The sequence below is a fragment of the Salvia splendens genome, unplaced genomic scaffold, assembly GCF_004379255.2.
Source record: "Salvia splendens isolate huo1 unplaced genomic scaffold, SspV2 ctg640, whole genome shotgun sequence".
Lineage (NCBI taxonomy): Eukaryota > Viridiplantae > Streptophyta > Magnoliopsida > Lamiales > Lamiaceae > Salvia > Salvia splendens.
In genome coordinates, this window is record NW_024599304.1 from 2,036 (window position 1) to 25,866 (window position 23,831).

At 40.3% G+C, this 23,831-nt stretch overlaps 3 protein-coding genes across 7 annotated transcripts; all 3 read right to left on the reverse strand.

Annotated features, from left to right (window-relative positions):
* Positions 1–379: 379 nt before the first annotated feature.
* On the reverse strand, positions 380–2,440 carry LOC121790861 (remorin-like). Its single transcript, XM_042188969.1, has 5 exons — positions 2,028–2,440; positions 1,778–1,825; positions 1,594–1,681; positions 890–971; positions 380–805 (listed from the first exon to the last, which is right to left on the reverse strand). Exons 1-5 carry the CDS (start codon positions 2,239–2,241, stop codon positions 611–613), a joined length of 627 nt encoding a protein of 208 aa, XP_042044903.1. The 5' UTR covers positions 2,242–2,440; the 3' UTR covers positions 380–610.
* Positions 2,441–9,813: 7,373 nt separating this feature from the next.
* LOC121790854 (putative 4-hydroxy-4-methyl-2-oxoglutarate aldolase 2) lies at positions 9,814–21,748 on the reverse strand. Of its 5 annotated transcripts, none has more exons than XM_042188964.1 (4): positions 21,321–21,748; positions 21,116–21,194; positions 20,856–21,021; positions 9,814–10,624 (listed from the first exon to the last, which is right to left on the reverse strand). In XM_042188964.1, the coding sequence occupies exons 1-4, from the start codon at positions 21,327–21,329 to the stop codon at positions 10,123–10,125; spliced, it is 756 nt and encodes a 251-aa protein (XP_042044898.1). In that variant the 5' UTR covers positions 21,330–21,748; the 3' UTR covers positions 9,814–10,122. The 5 variants fall into 5 exon arrangements, with proteins under 5 accessions (XP_042044898.1, XP_042044897.1, XP_042044896.1 ...); XM_042188963.1 differs by having other exon boundaries at positions 20,856–21,033; XM_042188962.1 differs by having other exon boundaries at positions 20,856–21,045.
* A 350-nt stretch (positions 21,749–22,098) lies between these two features.
* Positions 22,099–23,139, reverse strand: LOC121790859 (heavy metal-associated isoprenylated plant protein 31-like). The gene is made up of 3 exons (XM_042188968.1): positions 22,915–23,139; positions 22,759–22,837; positions 22,099–22,685 (listed from the first exon to the last, which is right to left on the reverse strand). The coding sequence occupies exons 1-3, from the start codon at positions 22,918–22,920 to the stop codon at positions 22,354–22,356; spliced, it is 417 nt and encodes a 138-aa protein (XP_042044902.1). The 5' UTR covers positions 22,921–23,139; the 3' UTR covers positions 22,099–22,353.
* Between the last annotated feature and the right edge of the window lie 692 nt (positions 23,140–23,831).

The following is a 23,831-nucleotide window of genomic DNA, read 5'->3' on the forward strand; positions in this document are numbered from 1 at the left end:
CCAACTCACTCACTGCGATTCTAGGCTGTTTAATTGCATTGTGCAAAATACCAAAAACTAGACATGATATACAAATTTTTATTTTCTTTAGCTTGACATGAGTTTTAAGTCTGTCCTTGTTTTTATGTGTGTCCACAGTCCAAACTATACAGGAAAGACAAACACACTTGTAAAATACATGTAGCAAACTCAACTCAACAAGTTGCCAATGACATACGAATTTAAGACTTAGCCATCGCCCAAGGGGACCATTCTGCACCTTATTCTCTTCTGTTTTCGTGATGAAGAGGCAACGCAGGTTTCATTAATGGTACTTCCATCAACCTTATTTAGGATTGTGAATCAATGGAGATTATCATTATCGTGCTTAAAATCAAAATACAAAAATAACTGAATCAAGATTCTGGCAACTTTCCTTCACAAATACATTCACAAATGAAATGACTTTCCCAAATGAATCTATAAACAAATGAACGCCTTCTATGCACCCATGCTAATCAAAAAGCAAACATTAGTTTACCACACAATACATCTCAAAGTTTAATAGATATCCAAAGGAACACAAACGCAAAACTTCAACTTCTGTTTCACAACCCGATATATCATAGCTTCAAAAGAAGCTCAGCAGTTTCTTTGGAGAAGTTCCCATGGCACGATATTTCGCCCCTATCTCCTCTGCCTTGAGAATATCTTCCCCACGCCTGGCTTCAATCACTGCTCGTTTTTCTTCCGCAGCCTTGTGAAGTAGTGCCATCTTGTTCTTCGTCTTCTCTATGTACTCTGCTTTCTTTTTCTCCAATTTTTCCTGTAGAAGAAGCAAGAATATGGATGATTACTTGCTCCCAAATGTTGATACAAGTATGTACACATGATATTCACTAATCACTACCTCGATCTTCCTAAGCTCGGCCTCTAAAGTTGCCTTCTTGCTGTTCTCCCAAGCTGCAATAGAAGACATTTTCATTTGGGCCCTGCAGAAAAATGTGGAGTGACAACCAGAGAGTCAAGTACGATTTTTAGATCCATATTTGGTACTATATTTGAAGCATCTAACACGGGTATCAATTCTTGACGACGAGTTTGCAGTTCAAAAGTCTTAAAACTTGTTTTTCCATCTATCCTCCTATACCATTGGTTATGCATAGATTACTAAGATCAATCATGAAATTAAAGTAAAACAACCTAAAAAGAAGATACAATATTGATGTACTCCTTAGACAAAAAAGTACTCCATAAAGAGATCTCAGAGATAAAGAAAGGAAAAGATGCATCAACAGAGAGCATTCAGAGAAAAAAGTGAGCAAGGACAGAAAAGAAAGGAGGCACAAAGCCTAATTCCTCGAAAAAAAAGTCATGAAGCAAATATCATGCATGCTAACATCATTACAATGAGCAAGAGGCAAGTCCAACTTCACATAAAAAGTTCTCACTCATTAATAAAGACTTGCAGTTAACAGAGAGTTTAATACGGAAGGACATAATAATTCATTCACGGTGGCAACACTAACACTAATAAGTCTCTAACGGAGTAAAAAATAAACACAACATCCAAGACAAAACAAAGATTTCATGATTGAAGAAGAAAGCACTCACTTGTTTTCAGCTTTTGACTTCTCACTTTCTTCCCACGCTTTAATTAAAGACAGCCTCTTTTCTGTTGCTAGACGCGCAAGCTCAGCATCTGAGACAATTATTTTTAAAGTGTTAATATAACTGTAAAATTCAACTAATTCATACACAAGAATTTCCTGCAAATGAAACCAGTGAGAGTGAGTACCTCTGCCCATAGATCCTTCACGATTACTCTCCTCGATTTTTTCAGGCTCTGGAAATACAAACAGAAATGATTCACAAATTAATTGTTCCTCTCATACAACTTATCCCCCAAAATAACGTCGAAATTTCATACTGGAAACTCAAACCAACAGAAAAGAAAATCGATAGTTTTGAACCAACTGAAAATCAGTTCAATTCCTGCAAAAATTTAGCCTGAATTACAATTAAGAGGTCGAATTCAAGGGAATTACTCTCAACTATGGCAAGGGCTTTGCAATCATCAACCGCAGGCTTCTCTTCCACTGCGGGAGGTGGAATGAGGGATTTCTCCTCAGCCACGTCCTTGGGAGGAGCTTCAACCGCCTCCGGCTCTGGCTCTGGCTCTGGCTCTGGTTTTGGTGGCGGAGCCTCGGAGCAGGTCTCCGGCGCCGGCTGCTCAACCTTGTTGGCTTCCTCCTCCGCCATAACTTCCGAAAACTTAGCTATGTTGGCTGAGTAAAGTTGTGCAGCAATTGAAGGAAAGGAGATGAGTTGATGAAGGGGGAATTAGGGGGCTACAGTGGGAGGAAATTATATAGACGAGTGATATGTCATGTGTGTGTAGTGTGTGAGAGAGAAAGGAATAGGATTGGATTAGTTGGTTGGAGGAAGGTAAGTGTCGATTCAGATATGGAATTGCTGTATATTCAGATATATACTCTTTCTTCTTTTTAATATTTTTCCACACCCAAAGTAATTAAATTCAGCTATGACGCTATTTTCCATTCCACTTTCAACTATACCACAATTACACCCTTTATTTTCCTTTCTATTTTCAACTATACCATAATTACACACCTTTATTTTATTTTTTTGGTTACAAAATTACACACCTTTATACATATGAATAAAGATATATTAACTGTGTAGATATTCTACAGTGGTTGATATAATTCTTGATGTAGAGAATACAAGCCTAAAATAATGTAGGCAATAGCCTTTGTGGAGTGTGCAATAATTTTGTATGAATGAATGCTACTATAAGTTACCCAAAGTGGTCCTAAAATCTGCTGGCACTTTCTTGCTATTTTTATTCTCTTAAAGCTCATTTTCTCCGCTACTGTGTATTTTGGGTATTATATCCTTTCTTCATTGATTTTGTTTTTACTTTTCAATTTTGTTACATGAATAATGGAATCTTTAATGATGGTATAATGTCCAGATGCAAATAGAAGAAATTAGAGAAATCACATTCAAGTATGCATTTTTCCTTTATTTTCACAAAAATTATCTTCTTTCATCTCTTTTGCCTTTGGTCCCCCTACTAATAATATATGACAACTTTATGATAACTTGATATTTTTGGAGAAATAATGAAGGACGAGAAAGGGTAAGAGGGAAAATTAGTTATTTTCATTAATAAAGTGGACCTTCCCATATTCAATTCAAATTAAGGACGAAAAGAATATAGAGATATGCAGTTGAATTTGTTTGTGATATGTGTAATGTATTAGCACACACAGTAATTATGGTTTATTATAATTTGTAATCTAAGATTTAATTCGAGTTTTAAATACTCCATAAAATACACAATCATAGTGTGATTGCATCATCGGATATATAGATACATTTTTAGCAATAATTTATGGGATGGAATCTGGTGAAATAGTATCCCAGAAAGAGAAAGACAGAAATCCACTCAGATAGGAGTATTTCAAAGTGAGCCGCAAACTGCCAACGAATGTGAGTTGTTTTTTGTGATAGCGCCAAATGCCAGCCTCATATTACTCATCACTTTAATATTGAAGTATTCAAGTTTCCTTAATTATAAATTACGTTGATATTTATATTTGAGCAAGATATCAATAATTAAATAACCCCCAAGATATAAGTAGACAAGATATAGTAGTATTATTCAATTCCTTCAAATCAAATAACACAAAATAAGAATTCTTGTTTCAGTATATCTGGAATCACTTGCTCAAGTTTATACTTTTGGAATATGCATATAGACTTTTATTGCTGCAAAAAAGAAAACACGTCCACTATAGGGGCGGCGCGCCGGCCGCCCCCTTCTCGCTGCCGCCGCGCCTTGCTATAGTGTGGAGGGCGTCCGCCCCGAGGCGGACGAAATTTCCGGGGCGGAAGGTCCTCCGGCGTTTTTTTGCGAGGACGCGCCGGTGCCCTTTCGCCGCGCCTATAGGCGTGCCGGCAAATAGTGCACATGCGATCGGCGCGCCGGCCGCCCACTTCCAAATTTAATTTTTTTTTTCAAAATTATACCTATAAATATCACTCCTCCACCCCCCATTTTACACCATTTTCACCAACTCTCCATTCATTCACTATCTACACTTTCACTCTCTAAAAATGCACGGTGGACACGACGACTCACCCAGCTCGGACGAATCGAGATATGGCGGCAATCCTTCCTAGCCGTCGGGATATGGCGGATATCCTTCTCAGCCGTCGGGATATGGCGGCTCTCCGTCCTAACCGTGGAGTTGGAGTCAATCTCCCCCTCCGTGAGGATTGAGTCCAACTCCTCCTCCATCTCAGCCGTGGAGGTCTTCTCCCACGTCCCAACCTTTTCAGCGGAATCTGAGTCGCTCGGCGTTTGGAGATTACAGACCCAACCTCGACGCGCTTAACCATCCCCGTCCGGAGACCCCTTTCCAATCCAGTCAATCTCCTTTCACCGATGCAGATCAAGACGCCCTGGATACGATGATGGGTCTGCTCAGTTCCGGCGTACCGGATACGCCCGTTCTGACGAGACTCGGCGGGACCGAAGGGGCGGGTGAAGCAGTGGCGGTGGCGGCGGCAGAAGACGCGGCGGCAGCGGCGTCGGAAGCGGCGGTGGCGGCTCAGGCAGCGGTGGTGGCAGCGATGCAGCGGCGCCGGAAGCCGGACACAAACGGGGCACGCACTACACCAAAGCGGAGTCCATTGAGGTGGCGAGGGCGTTGGATGCCGTCACATCGGACCCCATAGTGGGCACCGATCAGACCGAGGGGAGCTTTTGGAATCGCATCCTGTTGGCATACAACGAGTTCAAACCTTAAGACGCCAGATCGCGTGACGGAGAACAGCTCCGCAAAAAGTGGTCTAAGATTCTGCCGGCCACCAAGCGGTTCGCGGGCGTATACTAGAACAACCTGCTCAATGCTGAGAGTGGCCGGAGCGAAGCCGACGTGAAGGCACTGTCTATGGGCCAATACAACACGGAGGGCTGGCCGAAGTTCACAGTGTGGGAGGAGTATCAAGTTCTCGAGCACTGTCCGAATTTCAAGGCCATCTGTGCGCAAGAGCAGGCTGGAGCTCCTGGGCCGAAGCGTACTAGACACAACATAGTCGGGGACTACAGCAGCGGCAGCGGCTCGCAATCATTCGACCTGAACGAAGAGCAAGCAGAAGAGCCCTCCGTTACACACTCTAGGCGCGCACGCCCTCCGGGACAACATGCCTCTATCCGACGCACTAGAGAGGCTGGAATTTCCTCCCGCCGATCGTCGGCCGCGTCTGGATCCCGCACCGCGCCCCAGCACCACCGCACAGGGTCCCTGGTTCCCGAGAGGTCTTGAGGGAGAACCTTGATGTGTAGTTGATGCAACAACTGCAGGACGTCTGCAGCAAATACGAGGCCGCATCCGACCCGTTCATCAAGGATATATACTTGAAACGCATAAGTCGGATCCAGCGCCGTCTAGGCTTGGATGATGAGGCTCCTGGGGCAGGGGCGGCCAGTGGCAGTGAGGGAGACGGAGAAAAAGATGAGGATTCCGACTCTGCCACCGATTAGACAGTGGCGGCGTTTTTATTTGTATTTTGTTTTAAATGTTTGTTGTATAATTTTACCGTTTCCAATACAACGAATATTCAGTCCCAATTACCTCGTTTTCTAATTATTTTAATTCCGATGATTTTAACTATAATTGATTGAAACTAAAGGAAAAAATTAAAATGAAAATTGGTTATAAAATTTCGGGACTATTGGAAGTGTCCGCCTATAGTGGCGGAAACCTTTTTTTGGTACGGACAAAAAAAAGGGTTTAGGCTTGTGGACAAAAGGGGGTGGGGCTATTGGGGACGTCCGCCTCATAGCGGACACTCTAAAGCCCTGAAAGTACAAACCTGCCATGAGTACAATAAGCTAAGAATCAAAGCGCATCGTCATTAATAAATACATTCTCATTTCGGTGATAATTCAATTTTTTATTTCTTCTTTTTTAGAAATTACTATATATTACTGCTATGTACTCCCTTCGTGTCCGAGTTATCATTTTGGTCCGTCCCACAATAATAGTCATACTTCATTTTTACAATAAATGATAAATAGATCTCTTATTCCACTAATTCACTTCACTCATATTTTATTATAAAACCAATATAAAAAAATAGGTCTTATATTCCACTAACTTTCCAACCCACTATTTATTAGTACTATATTTCTTAAAACTCGTGTCCACAATAAGAGTGGATTTTTAAAATTTTTATTAATAAAATTGCAATTTAAATAAAATAAATAAAAATTAGGAATCAGTAAAATATACTAAAAACTAAGATAAAAACGTACAATTACTTTAAAAAGTTGCCAAAATTTTGTCGAATAGTCAGATCAAGGCATCATGGCATTGGAGTTTGATTTCAGGCATCATGAACGTGTCCTTGAAAAACACGGATTTGTACGTCACCACATTGATGAAGAGAGTCAAGTTGAGAGCGACTTCAGCAGTAGTTGTTTGGGATGCATTAGCCTTCCTGTTTGCAGCTTTTGGCTCATGGGATTAGTGTTAGACAGCGGATGTGAGCCAAAACATTCCTCCACAGGAGATTTCAAGTGGAAGGCCAACACATTGCTACTTATGAATTTTGCATGAAGCAGTGACCAATATGTCCTCTTGGGGCAGCACAATTCAAAAATTCGGGTGGCTTCTAACAGTTGCTCATGTGTTCTCGTATTTAAATTGTTTATGTTCTCTCTTTGAAGATAGTGTAATTAGCGACATATGTCTAAACATGACCTTAATGCTCCAATGCCCAAAAGATCATCACTCTTTGCCTGTTCTCTATTATCCCTATCACCAGGGCCAGAAAAACGTCGACGAAACACATTGTCAATACCTCCATTGAATACTTTTTTCATCCCTCCCATAGGAATCTTTCCCTTGTCTTTGTCCTTCGTTCGCAAACCATATATGACCTCTAGAGGGGATGGTTCTAGTGGACCAGTTAATTCATTGTAACTAGTAGCCATTTGCGTTAAATTAATAAGCGCAAGTGTCTGGTGCACTCGCCCTTAGGGATCCCATCCAATCGCATGCATGTATGCCCTTGACTCGAGTGGATAGTCCCCCTACATTATTATCTATAGCAAAAATAAAATGAGAATTTGGCCTGGGATTTGGTATAAAAATATGAAGTTTCTACTATTATAAAGGAAAGTGGAAATGGGTATTTGGTGTGAGATTTGGTGATGGGATTGTACTAAAATTTCTACATGTAAAAGAACCTTAATCCATTATCACACGACACTAGAATTAAAATATGAATATCAGTTATCTATCTAATAAAGTAATGATAAATTTATTAGCAAATAAATTATAATGGATTTCTTCTCGAATTAGTTTTTATAATTTTAATTTATATAATAAAAAAACAGCTATATAAAGTATTTAAAATTTGTTATCTGACTTTGATAAAATATAAATAATCATATTTATAACATATGGCCAAAAACAATTACATTTATTAAATTGTAGTGATTTTCAATATTGATAATTTTTTTTTGTCACATTTTATTCACAAGATTCTTTATAACATACTATTAAAGTTATTAGCTCAATTCACTATAACATGCTATACATTAAAATTTGATATATGAAGTAATAGTATTAACTGAATGTTTAAGATTTTTATTTTAAAAAATATAATAATTTAAATTTTTAAATTTTTTTAATTCTTAATATTTGGAACGTTAAAAAAATTGAACCTCAATCAAAAAATAACCGTCTCTTTAATATTTTAGATATGTGGATTATATTTTCTGCTTTTCTTAATAAATTCACTACAACATGCAACAAATTAAAATTTAATATGTGGTGTATTAATACTAATTGAGTATACGGTTTTGAAATAATTTCATAATTTCAATTTTATTCCTTTACTTTCTAAAATTATAATTTTTAAAATTTATAATTTTTGGAACGTTATGTTGAACCCCGATCACAAAAATAATCACATGTTTTTGACATTATTTATTATAAATATATATATATATATATATATATATATATATATATATATATATATATATATATATATATATATTGTAAAATACGAGTACTTAGCTCAGATACATTGTAACTTGCAACAAATTAAAATTTGAGTATTTCAATGTAAGAATATTAATTAAGTGTTTGGTTTTGATTTTAAAATTTCATAATTTAATTATAATTCTTTAGTTTCCAAATTTTAAATTTATTTAAATTCTCAATTTTTTAAAATGTTACGTTGAACTTGATAAAGAAATAATAGCAATTTTAAGTCTACATAATTAATATTTTTTCTTCTTAAAATTTAATCTCTATATATTCTTAATTTCTGAAACATTACAATTGAACCTCGATAATAAAAAGAATCATATGTTCTTAACTTGTCTATTTTATTCATAAAATAGTACTATTAGACTTCTTAGCTCCTCAATATGCAATAAATTAAAATTTTGATATAGAATATAACTTATTAAGTTTAGTGCTTTTATTTTAAGAATGATATAATTTTAATTCTTTATTTCCAAAAGTTTTAATTTCTTTAAAATCTTAATTTTTGAAACATTACATGGAACCTCAATAAATAATAATCACATATTCTTAACTCATCTATTTAATATTCTAAAGATATATACTTCAAATTTTCTCTTTTTCTTTGCAAAATATTAGAGTTATTGGCTCATTCACTATATTATGCAACAAATTAAAATTTGACAATCATACTGATTGAGTTTGTGGATTTCATTCTAATTCTTCATGTACTAAAATTTTAATTTATTTAAATTCTTAATATTTAGAATGCTACAATCAGACATCGATAAAAAATAATTATATGTTCTTAAAAAGTATACTCCGCATTTAATATTTTTAAGTTATATAGTTAATACTTTCTCATTTTAGTATAAATATTATTAATTCTTAGCAGAGTTCTCTATATCATGCAATAAATTAAATTTATATATGATATGGAGTATTAATACTTGTTGATCATATAATCGTACGTTTTTAAAATTTTCATAATTTTAATTTTTTTATGTTCTTTAAATTCTTTATTTTTTTTTAATTTTACAACTCAGATCTTATAATCATCCGTTGCTAAAATAAAGCTATTTTAATATTTTCTTCCTAACTCTTTAAATATAGACAATATTAATAAAATGAGTTTATGATTATTTATATTCTTAAATTTAAATCTCAATGAGTTGATATATGATAAATAACAGTATAATTTAAAACGTGAGTAGTAGTATATATCTTGATATATTGATGATGGGAACAAAATAGTGCTAATTTCGTGGTAATATTAATGTTAGGGTAAAATAGTCTCAATCTAAAAAATAATTATTTCAAAAAAACATAGGGGTATTATGGCATGGAGACATTATGTCTCTAAATCACTACCCCATGAAAAAATAAGTTGAGTGTGGAAAACTTATTTGTTGGACAGCTGTTGAAACTTATACTCCTATTTACAACTTATTAGTACTAGTAGTTTATAAAGTTATTTTGTTACAAATTTTAAGAGTTATAAATGATACTCGAATAAAAAATGTTTATAAACTTAGCTAAACATCTCTTTGGTTGACAAATAATGCGGCCGCCTATAATTCTCATAATTAACTAATTAAAAGAGCAACAGGTGAAAAATAAGATAGACATAGAACACTCTTCCAAGTGGCCGTACAAAGCAAAATAAAGAAAGAGAAAAAAAAACAAGTAGAATCTGCTATAGGTAAGTCAATCATTTAAAACATTATGGGAGGGAAAATGTTATGGGAAATACTGAAAGTAAAATTTGAAAAACAATACTATTTGGGTATCAATATCATGTACATAAAGAACTGCACAAGCTGCAGCAGCAGAAGAGCCATCACATAAAAAACCAGATGCAGAGAATGCTACAAATACAAACCTATGAGTGATTATCTCAGTCAATTAACAAGAAACAGAAGTGAACTTAGAAAGCTAATTAAGCAAGAAGGATGGTAAGAATATGATTAGGCAGACAACAATTCAAACCTATGAGTGATTATCAAAGACAACTAACCAGAAACAGAAGTGAACCTAGAAAATAAGGAAGATGATAAGAATATGATTAGACAGACAACTCAGACTTGGAAACAAGAATGCCATCAGTATCTGCATAAAGCCACTCCCCATCACATATCCTAGTCCCACCAAAATGCACTGGAAGGTGCTTCTCTCCGAGTCCCTTCTTGCTAGCCTTCATGGGGTGCGAGCTCAGAGCTCTCACACCAATGTCACACCCATTGATCTCATCCACATCCCTTATGCATCCATTCACAATGATACCTGCCCACCCGTTGTTCTGTGCTTGAACCACCGGGTTCCCCCCCAATATCGCGCACCTCAAGCTGCCACCCCCATCAACAACCAGAACCCTGTCGTCCCCCTTCTCCTCAAGAAACTCGCGTACCAACACGTTGTCTTCAAACACTCTGAGAGTAACAACCTGCCCATAGAACACTTGACGCTGCCCGTATATCTTGAACTTTGGGAGCAGCGCCCGCAGCTCCCCATTCATAATATACTGTGGGTTTGCATCACAAAGTTCAGCTGTAGTTACCAAGGCCATCCTACACCAACAATCACATTCACATCTTACTTGGATGGATTATAAACCTCAGGATATCCTAATTGAATTACAGAGCATTGATAAACGATAAAAATACTCAATCATATATATTATCAATTCTAAATGGTAAACAGCCCTAAGAGCATAAGCAATCCCTCCAAAAACATGAACAATATGACAACTCTAGGTTTGACCAACATCAAAAGCCGATCACATTGTTCTACATGGAATTGAGAAGACTTCATTTAATTCGCATAGGGAATGAGATAAAATGCCACAAACCGGGAAATTTCCTCACCTCCCCAAAAGAAAGGAAAAGGAAGCAATGAATAGAGCATCTTGGGGGGTCGGAGAAGACTAATTAAACCGAAATAAAATGTGTTTTTGCTAAAATTCATAAGAGCAGGAACCAGCCAGACATGGGAGAAGAGCAATTAACCATCAGACATGATTCCAGCATTGCTAAAATTGACATGTTTTGTTTTCTTTTCTTTGAATTCCCAAATGTAGCTATACAAATAAACCAATCAATTGTCTCATAAAATCTTCATATTTGTATCTTGCAAGTCCACATCTTCCATATCCAATATCGGAACGCAACAAACTTTCAAGGGAAAAAGTAATGATACAGTGATAAGATTATGTGATTTGAATAGGCAAAAGGAAAGTAGAGATATCAGAATTACCTGATTAACGGATATTATTTCTTGGTTTGAATCCGTGCGGAGAACAATCAAACTTTGAAAAGATTTTGGGAGTTTTGAAGAATTGAGGTCCAACTTTTTTCTTTCTTTAACTTTTTATATCGAAATTTGGGGAATTAAGCGATGGCCGTTGGCGCTAAAATTCGTTTGTGTTATTATACACTCCATATAAATATAGATGAGATAACATACATTTATCACTCGTTTTTTTAGACGTTTGGCTTATTTGTCCCTTATACTAATAAATAAACTTCATGCGCAAATTAAAATTCAATGTAAAAAAATAAGTGTGTTTATTATTTAAGATCAAAATCACGATTTGTTTTTGTTTCCCAATTGAGATTTAATATTATATTAGTTTTATAATAAAAGATAAAATTAATGGTATGTAGATTCATTTTTAAAAATAAATGAAAAAGTTATTAGTGAATGGAAGAAAATAATAAAATGTGAAATTTATTGGGGGGAGGAAGGAGTATATATTTTATCAGAATATGAGTAAGTGAAAAATGAAAAGTGGTAGTGCTATATTAGGAAAAGAAGAAAAAAGTGGAAGAAAAGAATTAATGATATTTATGGATGTTGGGGGATTGACGTGCATTTGGAAATACTACGTGTGTAGTTGAGGAAGCGCCATGCATCTATCTCCGTGCTAAGCTGGCTTCATTCAAATTTCCCACGTTTCTTTCTACAAAATAAACCCTCTCTTCTCTTGCCTTTTATCCTTAATTTCCAAGCATAATCCGTTTCTGCTGTCGTATAAATTCTCTCCACAAATCAGCAAATTAATTAACAAAGGATAGAGAGAAGAAGATGGAAGCACAACTACATGGCCATGAAGACGGCGGTCAGGAGAAAAAGTCAGTGTTGAAGAAGGTTAAGGATGAGGCAAAGAAAATCAAAGAGACAATGAAGAAGCATGGGCATCAGCACAACAACGACGAAGAAAATCACCAAGTACATGGCGCAGGCGCCCCCAGTTCGCTTTCTCTTCCCTCTAATATTCATTCCCCTTATTGCTATTACTAATACAAGCAATGTGTTGCTGTGTTGTAGTACACGAATCCACTGTGGTGAAGAGCATAAACCTCCCCAGGGAAAGTGATGGGGTACGAACTAAACAAGCCCAACAGCAGTGACGGCCCATCAGCCCAAAGCCCAAGGAAGAGTATGAGTTCGGCATTACCAAAGAGTTCGGAGGAGTTCGGCATTACCAAAGAGTTCGGCCTCAGCCTACAGCTCGGTAAAAGCCAACCAATCAAGCTCTGCTCTCAGGTCGGCATCAAGCTCTACTCTCAGATCGGCAACCAAAGCAGTTCGGTCTCAGTATTCGACCGAACAAGGAGTTAGTGGACCCATGCAGGATTTCCACAACTTCCAACACACCCACTACCACGTGGCGTCAACTCAGGCCACGATCTTAGGCCATGACCTACACGACCTCCACGACCTAGAGTGATGATGTAAGCCACGATCTTAGTTCAATGTATAAATAGAACTTAGATCTGATAGAAAAGGGTTAGAATCTCTCTAGAGAAATAATCATATAGCAAGTCTGTGTTGTAAGCTGTAATTCGCAGATCAAGCAATACAAACCTGCCCCCATTTCTCCCCGTGGACGTAGATTTACCTCAGTAAATCGAACCACGTAAAATTCTCTGTGTCGTAATTTATTTTTACGAGCATTTATCATCATCAAAAATTCGCGGAATCATCACTGGCGCCGTCTGTGGGAAACAGAGAACAAAATTTGTGATAAAGCGAATTTTTGATCCATTTTTTCCACCCAAAAAATGCATACCAGATCGCAGAGTACCCGTATTCCTGCCCGTGAGAACCAGGAGGAAGCCAATCCATCCCATAGGTCGGGAAAACAGCCTAGGGATAAATCCACCACCAGTTCTCATGGTGGAGGAACAAGCCGCTCCAAAAGCCGTCACACCGAGTCTTCCCAGCAGCCCGATTTGAACGAGGCTGTCAAGCTGTTTTTGGCGGAAAAGCAGGAGGAATTCTTAACCTTCCTGCAAAAAAGCCAAAAGCAGCCGGGGACAAAAACGGCGGATTCTCCCTCTCCCTCCATACGAGACAGTCACTACCGCAGTAGTGTCATGTCTTCCAGAAGAAAGAATCCTCGGTACCGGAATCACAGGAGAACTCCATCTCCTCCATACCGAAGAAATGTCGGGTTCGCCATGTACGGAGCATTGAGGACTCCGTTCTCGGACGATATTACCCGAACTCCCCTTCCACAGAACTACCGAACTCCGTCGATAACCTATGACGGACTCGTGGATCCTCATGACTTCCTGGGACGCTATCAGTATAATATGGCGAACCAAGGTCTCAATGAGGTCCATATGTGCAAGCTGTTCCCCGAGCTGCTCATCGGGAACGCCAGAAGGTGGTTCGACAGCCTTCCTCAAGGCAGCATTAGATCCTACCGAGATCTGATGGATGCTTTCCACAGGAGGTTCTTTCAGAAAGCGGAAGCCCGAAATACTTCGGCTCAGCTGCTTTCTATACGTCAAGGTCGCGACGAAAAGATCAGCGACTTCCTGACGAGATTCCATAAGGAATGCCTACAGGTAGATAATCTCAATGATCTACTTGTCATTTCGGCATTCCAAAATGGAATCCTGCCCGGAGCTCTCTACAGAAAGCTCGTGGAGTGCGGTCCGCAAACAGCTCAAGAGATGTGGGACATTGCGGACAAGTTTTCTCGTGCCGATGAGGCAGACCGTCGAAAACGGTCTTTAGACAGCTCATCTAGAGAAGACAAAAAGAAGCCCGGTCATAGCGATCAGAGGCATCCTCGCCGAACACCTTCTCCACTAAAGGAGAGATAGCGGTCATCCGAGGTGATCGAAAAAGAGCAAGTGTGTTCGCAGATTGCGCTTAAAAGTGCCGAGCAATCAGTTCGGCACCATCAAGCATAGCAATCACAGCAGCCGGAATCAGAGGCCGGCGAAATGACCGAAGTCACACCGGAGCCGAACTCGATGGTGTACGGCACTGAAGCCGTGATTCCGGTTGAGATCGGCATATCCAGTCCCCGAACTCAATTTCTCCTCAGAAATGAATGGTGACGGACTAAGAGCCGAACTACATCTGGCCGAAGAAAGAAGAGAATTGGCCTGCATAAAAGCAGCCAAGTACAAGGAGCAAGTAGCCCGGTATTATAACCAAAGGGTGAAAAAGCTGCAATTTCAAGTGGGAGATCTCATCTTGAGAAACAACGAAGTAAGCCGAGCAGAAAAGCTGGGCGAACTCGAACCCACATGGGAAGTTCCATATCGGGTGTCAGAAGTCCTCGGCAAAGGGTCTTACAAATTGACTCACGTGTCAAGAGCACAAGTACCCCGAACATGGTACGTTTCCAACCTCAAAAAGTTCCATTTGTAAGAGACAGTCCGGTCAATGTGCTTTCTTTGGTTTGCTTGGTTTTTGTTCGTCTCTATGTGCTTTTTATTTGTCTATATGCCTTGTCTGTCTATGTGCGTGTCGTCTCTTACAAATGTTACTGAGGTATCTTGTTCTTCGAAGGCTGATCCCCTTCTTAGAACATATACAAGCTAAACGATTGTGAGTCAAAGCTTCTACAGAAGATACAAGACCACAATTCAGCTTAAACAAGCGGTTCGTCCGAAACGAGCTGCAACAAGCCAACGATTGTGCGTCAAAGCTTCTAAAGAGGATACAAGACCACAATTCAGCTTAAACAAGCAGTTCGTCTGAAACGAGCTGCAATAAGCCAACGATTGTGAGTCAAAGCTTCTAAAGAAGATACAAGACCACAATTCAGCTTAAACAAGCAGTTCGTCTGAAACGAGCTGCAATAAGCCAACGATTGTGAAGTCCAAGCTTCTAAAGAGGATACAAGACCACAATTCGGCTTAAAAATCAAGCACTTCGTCTGAAACGAACTGCAACGAAAGTCCGATTCTCGCGATAAAACTTGCCTGAATTAGGACAAGGGAAAGTCCGATCCACGCGATAAAACTCGCCGAATTAGGACAAGGGAAAGTCCGATCCCCAAATTAGGACAACGGAAAGCCCGATCCGAGCGATAAAACTCGCCAAATTAGGACACAAGCTTAGTCCGGTCAAGATGTTTATTTCATCAGACCAAAGACGAGTCCGGTCAAAGATGTTTATTTCATCAGACCAAAGACGAGTCCGGTCAAAGATGTTTATTTCATCAGACCAAAGACGAGTCCGGTCAAAGATGTTTATTTCATCAGACCAAAGACGAGTCCGGTCAAAGATGTTTATTTCATCAGACCAAAGACGAGTCCGGTCAAAGATGTTTATTTCATCAGACCAAAGACAAGTCCGGTCAAAGAAGTTTACTTCATAAGACCGAGGACAAGTACGATGAAATTTTTTCGCTAAGCTGTAAATACACAGTGTTAGAAGCGAAAACAAAAACAAAATTTCATTTTCAAATCTTGTTCGGCACACAACTCCGCTACCCTACAAAATGGCGTTACGCTATTACAAAGGACTATTCTACTGTCCAGGGTTGCTGAAGTTAAGCCACCTATCTGCAAAATCCTCTGGAAGCCGATTTCGGTTGTTCCGAGCAGATGAAGAATAAGCAGGTCGACGAGATGCTATCCTCGACCCAACGCCTCTTCCCCGAGCTCGAGAAGTCCTAACACCTCGGCGATGAAGAGTCTCTGCAATAAGCATCTGCTGATCTTGCTCGCTCATAGTCACAACTCCTCGGCGAATTTCAGTCCGTCCCTGTCTTGACGATTCCGGTTGCTCCTGAGCCCGTTCTCGTCTTGACGTTTCCGGCTGTTCCGGAGTTCGTTGTTGGCTGGGAGTAGGATTTTGAACAAGGGAACCAGAGGTTTGATCTGGAGTGCGAGCATCTGTTGGCGCGATATGCCGAAGGAATCTTTCTATGGAGGGGCGCCGAGAAAGAACAATGTTGTACCGAGAAGCCCAGCGCCGCAATGATGTCACGACTTGTTGGCAAGCCGAGCTCTCCAGCGCATTGTTCCTCCGGAGTACATTATATTCCTCCCACAGTTCGTCAACTCGACTCTGAGCATCTGATATGGTCATTCCCCCGCGCACACGGATGTAATCCTCGTACGCAGTCCTCTCAGCAATGGTCGTATTCAGCTCGGCCTCCAGATCATTCTTATCGGACTCTAAGTCCTTATTATCGGCCTCCAGCTTCACTAAACGAGCCAGAAGCTCGTCATTCTTCGTCTGATCGGCTATAGCTCTTTTCTCAGCTTCGTCTAAAGCCGAAGAGTACAGCCGTTTCCAGTGAAGTATCTCCAGCTCCTTGAGAGTTAAGAATACAAAGCAGCTACGTCAGTTCGGCATTTCAGCTTACCGAGCAGGTAGTAAACCACAACAGGAGTAAGAGAGTACGAAAGGCTAAACGAAGACACAAGAGCAGAAAGAAGAATTTTTTCATTCATAAGAAAAAAAAAATTTTTCTATACAAGGAGGGCTTCAAGGCCATTTTACATAAAGGAAGAAACTAAACTAAGAGAAGGGAGACGAAATCATACTTCGCTAGCTTCGTCTCCGCCTTCTCGGTGAGGTTCAGCTTCCTTCTCCTTATCTGCTTCAGCTTCAGCCTCTGCCTCCTTGCTCTCCCCAGCCTGCTCGGCGCCACCGTAGCCGATCTGCTGCGCCTCCTGATCGGCTTCCTTCTCCGGATGCCCGGCTCGCTCGACTTCGGCCTCCCGCTCCAGCGGCTCGGCCTCACCCTCTCCGTTGTAAGTCGAAGCGGGTGAAACGGGTCCCACGGAGGCAAAGATAGCCTCCAGGTTCTCGTCCCGATCAGCTCGACAACTCCGGACTCGGTCTGCAGAAAGCAGGACCGAAGATGAAGCGAGCTCCTCAAGGAGCGGCAGATTCTGAAGCCGAGCTGCTATCTCTCGGCTGTACAGAGGCAGTACGACATCGGCCCCCTGCTCGCCCTTATCGGCAATTAGCCTTACCAGACTACCGACAAAAGCCGAGAACTGGCTACTCAAAAAGAGTTTCTCCGTGTAAACACGGAGAGCCTCCCCCTGGGCAACCACGGCGGCAGCATCACTCCGTTTCGTCTGCTCTCGCTGGATGACGAGCTGGTTTTTGGCAAACTGAGCTTCATCCTGGGCCGAAATCCTAGCAGCTCTGGCTTTCTCAAAGTTTGCCTCGGCCTGCTCGGCCCGGTGACAAGCAGCCGCCAATTTCCTCTGCATCTCAGCATAGTCGTTGGACGCTTTGGAGAGTTCGACGGCGACGAGCTTGGAGAGCATATCGTTCCTCTGAAAATGGACAAGGAAAAAAGTCAACAGAGGGCACCAAAAATACAGGACAGAAGCCAAGCCAAAGAATCAAGAAGACAATTCACCTCGGCGAAGTCCGTGGGCCATAAAAATGGCTCACAGATATGCTCCGAAGGAGGCGCCAAGACCACATCTTTCTCTGGCGCTCTCGGGGGCTTCTGGGTCCTCCCCTTCCTACTTGCCGAAGTCGACTCCGGCTTCTTTGGACCCGAAGAGGTCTTTTGCCTCTTCGGATTCTTCTCGGCATCAGGCGCCGAGCTGGTAGCCTTCTCTTTCTCCGGCTCCTCAAGCTCGGAGGACTTTCGGATAGCCTTATTCAGCATGAACACTGCCAAAAAGCAAGAAAACAAGGTTAGTTTTCTTCGTTAAAGCAGTAGAGCATAAAGATAAAGAGAAATCCTCACCCTCGGCCTCTTCGTCCGAAGACGAGATATTGAACACGAGGTCGCCCTTGACGAGCTCAGTTTCCGAATACTGTTTCCTAATCATAGGAATCTTATTGAGCTCGCCCTCGAGCTCGGCCAACGGTTCTAACCGAGGATGGGGAATCACGGACTTCGGCCTTCTCCAAGGAAAGCCCGGAGCCGAAGTCCTATTATAAAAAAAGAAACGGTTTTGCCATTTCGGCCACTTGGTTCGGCAGAAGGCCCTAAAAGGCTGTAAGGGGATCAAGTAGAACCAAGATCCCTTCCTTTTAAACTGGAAAAAATTAAGGATTGCCCTCAGAGACAGATCCTTATCTAGCCTACGCAGTTCGGCAGCAAAAGCCGATAAGTGCCTCCAAGAGTTCGGAGTCACCTGACCTAAAGGGAGTTGAAAAAAATCAAGAAGCTCTACAAAAGGTGGGGGAAGAGGAAAACGAAGCCCGCATTCTAAGCAGGCTTCGTAAACGGTGGCATAACCCTCCGGCGGGTCGTTAGCCCTATGATCATCGTCGGGAACCACCGCCTTCCCCCCAGGTAAAAAATATTTCTCGTGAAGGGATATCACAGTATCCTTACTCAAGATACTGTGAAAATACTCTACGGTCTTCTCCCCGGATTCTTTCCGGCTAGAAGACCCCTTATCCCCTTTCCTACCGCTACCCGACACCGAAGAAGAAGAAGAAGACATTTTTCTTACTTTTTGAAAGTGAAGAAAGTCTGAAGAAGCTCTTGAAAGCGGAAGAAAATTTCTCGAGAAAGAGAGAGTATAGAAGACGCAACAGCAAAGGTGTTCAAATGAGGAAGAAAGAGCATATTTATCAGATTCGGCGAAGATTTCAAAATCGTCGCACCGTTTCGAATCCCACCTTTTCAGGATTCAACGGCCGGATTTTACTGTCGCATTTAATGCAGTCACATGCAAGGCACGTCCCCTGACGTCAGCCTCCCCCGTACCTTTATCCAGAATGCCGAAGTGACTCGCTTCGCCGAAGTGATTCACTTCGTCTTTCGGGGGGGGGTAGTGATGGGGTACGAACTAAACAAGCCCAACAGCAGTGACGGCCCATCAGCCCAAAGCCCAAGGAAGAGTATGAGTTCGGCATTACCAAAGAGTTCGGAGGAGTTCGGCATTACCAAAGAGTTCGGCCTCAGCCTACAGCTCGGTAAAAGCCAACCAATCAAGCTCTGCTCTCAGGTCGGCATCAAGCTCTACTCTCAGATCGGCAACCAAAGCAGTTCGGTCTCAGTATTCGACCGAACAAGGAGTTAGTGGACCCATGCAGGATTTCCACAACTTCCAACACACCCACTACCACGTGGCGTCAACTCAGGCCACGATCTTAGGCCATGACCTACACGACCTCCACGACCTAGAGTGATGATGTAAGCCACGATCTTAGTTCAATGTATAAATAGAACTTAGATCTGATAGAAAAGGGTTAGAATCTCTCTAGAGAAATAATCATATAGCAAGTCTGTGTTGTAAGCTGTAATTCGCAGATCAAGCAATACAAACCTGCCCCCATTTCTCCCCGTGGACGTAGATTTACCTCAGTAAATCGAACCACGTAAAATTCTCTGTGTCGTAATTTATTTTTACGAGCATTTATCATCATCAAAAATTCGCGGAATCATCAGAAAGCAATAGCAATCCAAAAAATTCTCCTCCAAAAACTCCTCTTCCCACACCCACCGGTATCATAATGCTTTAGTACTATTGTATTGAATCAAATCTTATGTGGAGTAACTTGCTGATTGATGTATCAGAAGAGACGAGTGATGATTCTGAACGAGGAAATCCCCAATTCGAAGAAGATTCTCCAACAGACACGCTGGCTGGTAAAATATCATCAGCGACGAGTGCGGTGGCCATTTCGGCCAAGAATATGGTTGGTAGCAAGGGGCAGTCGATCAAGGAATACTTGAAACCAGGAGATGAGGATAAAGCTCTATCTTCTGCAATAACCAATGCCCTGCAGAAGAAAGAGGAGCCCAAGAGGGGAAAGGTGACGGTGTCCAAAGAGGTGGCAGAGCGGCTGGGCACGACGCAGGAGAATAAGAGGGAAGGAGAGGACGCCTTGGCTTCAGGGGAGGAGAGTTCCGGCCAGGGTGTGGCGGAGAGGCTGGAAAACGCGGTCAGTTCGTGGCTCGGGAAGAGCAATGGGATTGAGACTGCTCAGGATTCTGTTGGCCAAGCTTTTGGTCAGTTCTAATTTCCGGTTTAGTTTCTCCTTTACAATGATTCAATATTGCTGCTTAATTGTGTGCCTTGTTTTTACTATAGTGAGCGACGCCGCCAGTGGAGCCAGGGCCATCTCCAAGGAGCGGTGAAAATGGCCGGCCATCATCATCAATTCGTTCCACACTATGAAAAATGTTGGAGTTTTACTTTCAATCAATTTAGACTCAAAATTCTAATTAACTTGTAGTACTAAATTTTGATATGGTGTGAATGTGTATGTGATAATGGACATATGAGCTGGAAAATACAAGACTTTTGTGAATTGGATAGAATCATGAAGAGCTGGCGTGATGGCAACAGATAGCTAGTAGTAGTATTATTTTTTTGGCATCTTATTAACTAGCACAAATTTGAACCAAAATAGCAGATAGTTGAGCTACATATATACTTTTGTGCTGCGTGCACGTCATCACCAATTACTATTGCTTTCAATTTTCACATGCAAGGGGCAAGAAATATACATATATGAGGGGAAAGAAATGGCCAAAATGAAATGATAAACTAGTAGATTCACAGTATGGAGGAGGACTTGTTAGATTAGTTGGGAGTGATTTCTTACTTGTTGGCTTGAACCTTTTCTTCCACCTCCTCTTCTGTTGCTGGCCCAACCGACACAATATCTAGCTTACCAACTTTCTTGAGTCTCTTGACAACGGCCACTGCATCCATATCTCCCACCACCGTCACCTTCTGCTCCTTCACATCAGCTGAGATGGAATCCACACCTGCACATTTCTCTTCTTTCCTTTCTTCAAATCATATACTACTAGCTATATATATAGCTACGCAACTCATGTGTGGTTTGAATTATGTTTTTACCCAGAATATCAGCGGCTGCTTCGATGGCCTTCTGCTTCGTCTTTTCGTCGGTCGTGGTTAGCAACCTCACCACCACCTTCTGATATTTACACAATTCAAAAATCCACAAAAAAGCAAGATCAAAATGAATACTAGTACTCCTTATGATATTAAGATTTTCGCATGATTGCATCTTAGTTACTACTAGTAGAGATGGGTACAAAACCTGAGCCATGAGCGGGAGAGAAATTCTGGAAGAGGGAGCTAGAGATTTAGAGGATGAAGATTTGTAAACAACAATCAATATAGGATAAATAGATTGGACTTTATGTTGGATTGTTCTTTTTTTTATTGGAAAGCAGGAATAAGCTTACCAGAACTCTCCGATCCTCAAATAAAATAAAATTGATTCAGAAATTATTGTTTCGTGTTATAGCGAAAAGTAAAAGGTCAGACATATAATTTACTCCACACATTTTGTTATTTACGGCATATTTGGAGATGTGTCACTCGTGTCTTTCGATCTTTATTTATAATTATTTAAAAAGTAGTTAATGTTGGCCCAATAACAAGCCCAATGCATGCTTCAAATATTTCTATATCAATAAAATTAATCGACCATGCACATTATATAATCTGCGTTACGTTACACAATAATTATTGCTTCATCGCAATTAATTAGTTTAATTTCAGTACCGCACTTTGGCATTTTATGATCCAAAAATTTAATGTACTACTATTAAAATATCTGGAAGTGTATAAATATGAATATAGATGCATGAAATTAAACACACAAAAGGAATAAAGACAAGGACCCCTCGAGTGCTTTTCACAGAAAGGAGAGTGCCTTTATTTGAGTAAATTATAAAAGCTCGAAAACACCCATTATCTTTTTGCAAAAAAATAACATCCCTTTTCCCTCCTTACGAAATCAAACATTCAAACATTTTTTCCCCTCAAATTTGACAATAAAATCAATACGTACAACATTAAATATACACATATAACCAAGAATCAGCATTCATCAGTACTAGAGAATTCAAGTATCATTCAAATCTCCATCCTCCAACCAAGAATCTGACATCATAAACCCTAGCACAAAACATAGCCTAAAATAGAAATAAAAGAATATGGGCAACAAATAAACATGATAAGCACAAAATCTCTCCCTACATAAAAAAAAAACATAATTCGAAATCCAAAAATCGAATCATGACTACAAAATATAGGGAGAAAAGGAGCATGAGAATGGAATCACATCACATGAGAGAGCAAGCATGAGGGTTGTCGTCGCTGAAGATGGAGGCCACCGCCTCGTCGGAGGCCACGGCGACCGAGTACACTGCCGGCGTGTGGAAGAAGGTATGGACGCTCGGCGCCGCCACGTTTCTCGACGTCTCGTAGTAATGGCTAACAACATGAGAAGGATATTTGTAGAATGAGGAAAAATAGGAGTGGCCGCCGGGATACGGCCACAGCTCGGCCGCCTTTCCGGCTCGTTTGATGACCTTTAGCACCTTCTTCTCCTCTAATGCGTAGCCACTCACCGTTATTTTCTGCAACTCCATGTCTACTTCCACCTCATCCACTCCTATTTCTCAAAATATGTTCAAATGAGCTACTAATAATTTCATCTTATTAATCAAGTTGGAAAAGGAGTCCACCTTTGAGCTTGAGTAGAGCTCTCCTGACCTTGGAAGCGCATCCCTCGCAATCCAAGTTCGGAACCCTCACCTCCAACATCTACAAAAATGAATATATATTATATAATTTTAATTAAAAAAAAAAGCAAGAAGAAGGGAGAGGAAAAAAGAACTTACAGACATATTGAGATGGGTATGAAACTGAAAAGTGGAGGGAGTTTGATGATGATAATGTGGTAAAATGAGGAAAAGGGGTGATTTATTTATAGAAGAAAATGGAGTTTGGAAATGGGGTGATGATGAAGGTAGTGAAGAAGGGAGGCAGGTTATGATATTGAATGCAGACAAGAAAGCAGAGAAGGGGTCAGGCGTGGGGGTGGGAGAGCGTGATTTACTTTTGCCATCCCTACTCCACCTTCATAATTAGGTGTCACCACATTGAAATTTTTGCAACTTTCCAACCTGATTCTTTTTTGGGAGATAAATACATTGGATAGATGTTGATTACTATTAAGGTAGTATAGGAGCTACAAATAAAGCATTAAATTGAGTGATGAAGTTTAGGTTGCAGAGTTTCAGATGCCACTGTAAATTAAGATAAAAGAGCTTTCACAATGCAAAGCTTTTGTAGTACTGTGATGTGGAGTTATAATATGTTTAACAATACTTACAAAAGTGGAGTTATATGGAGTACTTATTATATTGTGATAAATATTCCAAGTACTAGTAATTTGGTTTTGCTATTAAATGCTTCCATACACAAGTCAGACATGATAAAGAAAAAAGTAGTGGGGTGGGTGGTTCACATTTTGTGGGTCAACCGGAAACCACTCAAATTAGCATTTCCCATTCTATATGTTGCCGTTGTCAACAAATTAAAGGCTCCATATTCAGTTTGAATGTCTTTTTTCTATTTTAAATAAATGTAAAATCGGATTCATTATTTCTTGAAGGCTTTAATTGCTCAGTGAATCAATGAACTCACAAATCAAATAGTATAGTATAGATGTTTTTGGCTCCACATATTTTTTTACACAAAAATAGATATTGGATCATCAAAATTTGCTATGTTTTCCAAAATATAAAGTAGAATT

Bases quoted from the DNA above. Each gene is read 5' to 3' on its own strand.
- LOC121790859 (XM_042188968.1), bottom strand. The intron at 22,686-22,758 runs GTGGACTCCTTT...TTTGAGAAATAG, and splicing joins AGCTCTACTCAAGCTCAAAG to GAGTGGATGAGGTGGAAGTA.
- LOC121790861 (XM_042188969.1), bottom strand. From the start codon at position 2,241: ATGGCGGAGGAGGAAGCCAACAAGGTTGAGCAGCCGGCGCCGGAGACC. The intron at 972-1,593 runs GTGAGTGCTTTC...ATTTTTCTGCAG, and splicing joins AAGTCAAAAGCTGAAAACAA to GGCCCAAATGAAAATGTCTT. The intron at 806-889 runs GTAGTGATTAGT...CTTCTTCTACAG, and splicing joins CCGAGCTTAGGAAGATCGAG to GAAAAATTGGAGAAAAAGAA.
- LOC121790854 (XM_042188960.1), bottom strand. From the start codon at position 21,329: ATGGCTCAGGTTTTGTACCCATCTCTACTAGTAGTAACTAAGATGCAA. The intron at 21,034-21,115 runs GTAAAAACATAA...AAAGGAAAGAAG, and splicing joins AGCAGCCGCTGATATTCTGG to AGAAATGTGCAGGTGTGGAT. The intron at 10,625-20,855 runs GTAAGAAATCAC...TTGTTGGTGTAG, and splicing joins GAAAAGGTTCAAGCCAACAA to GATGGCCTTGGTAACTACAG.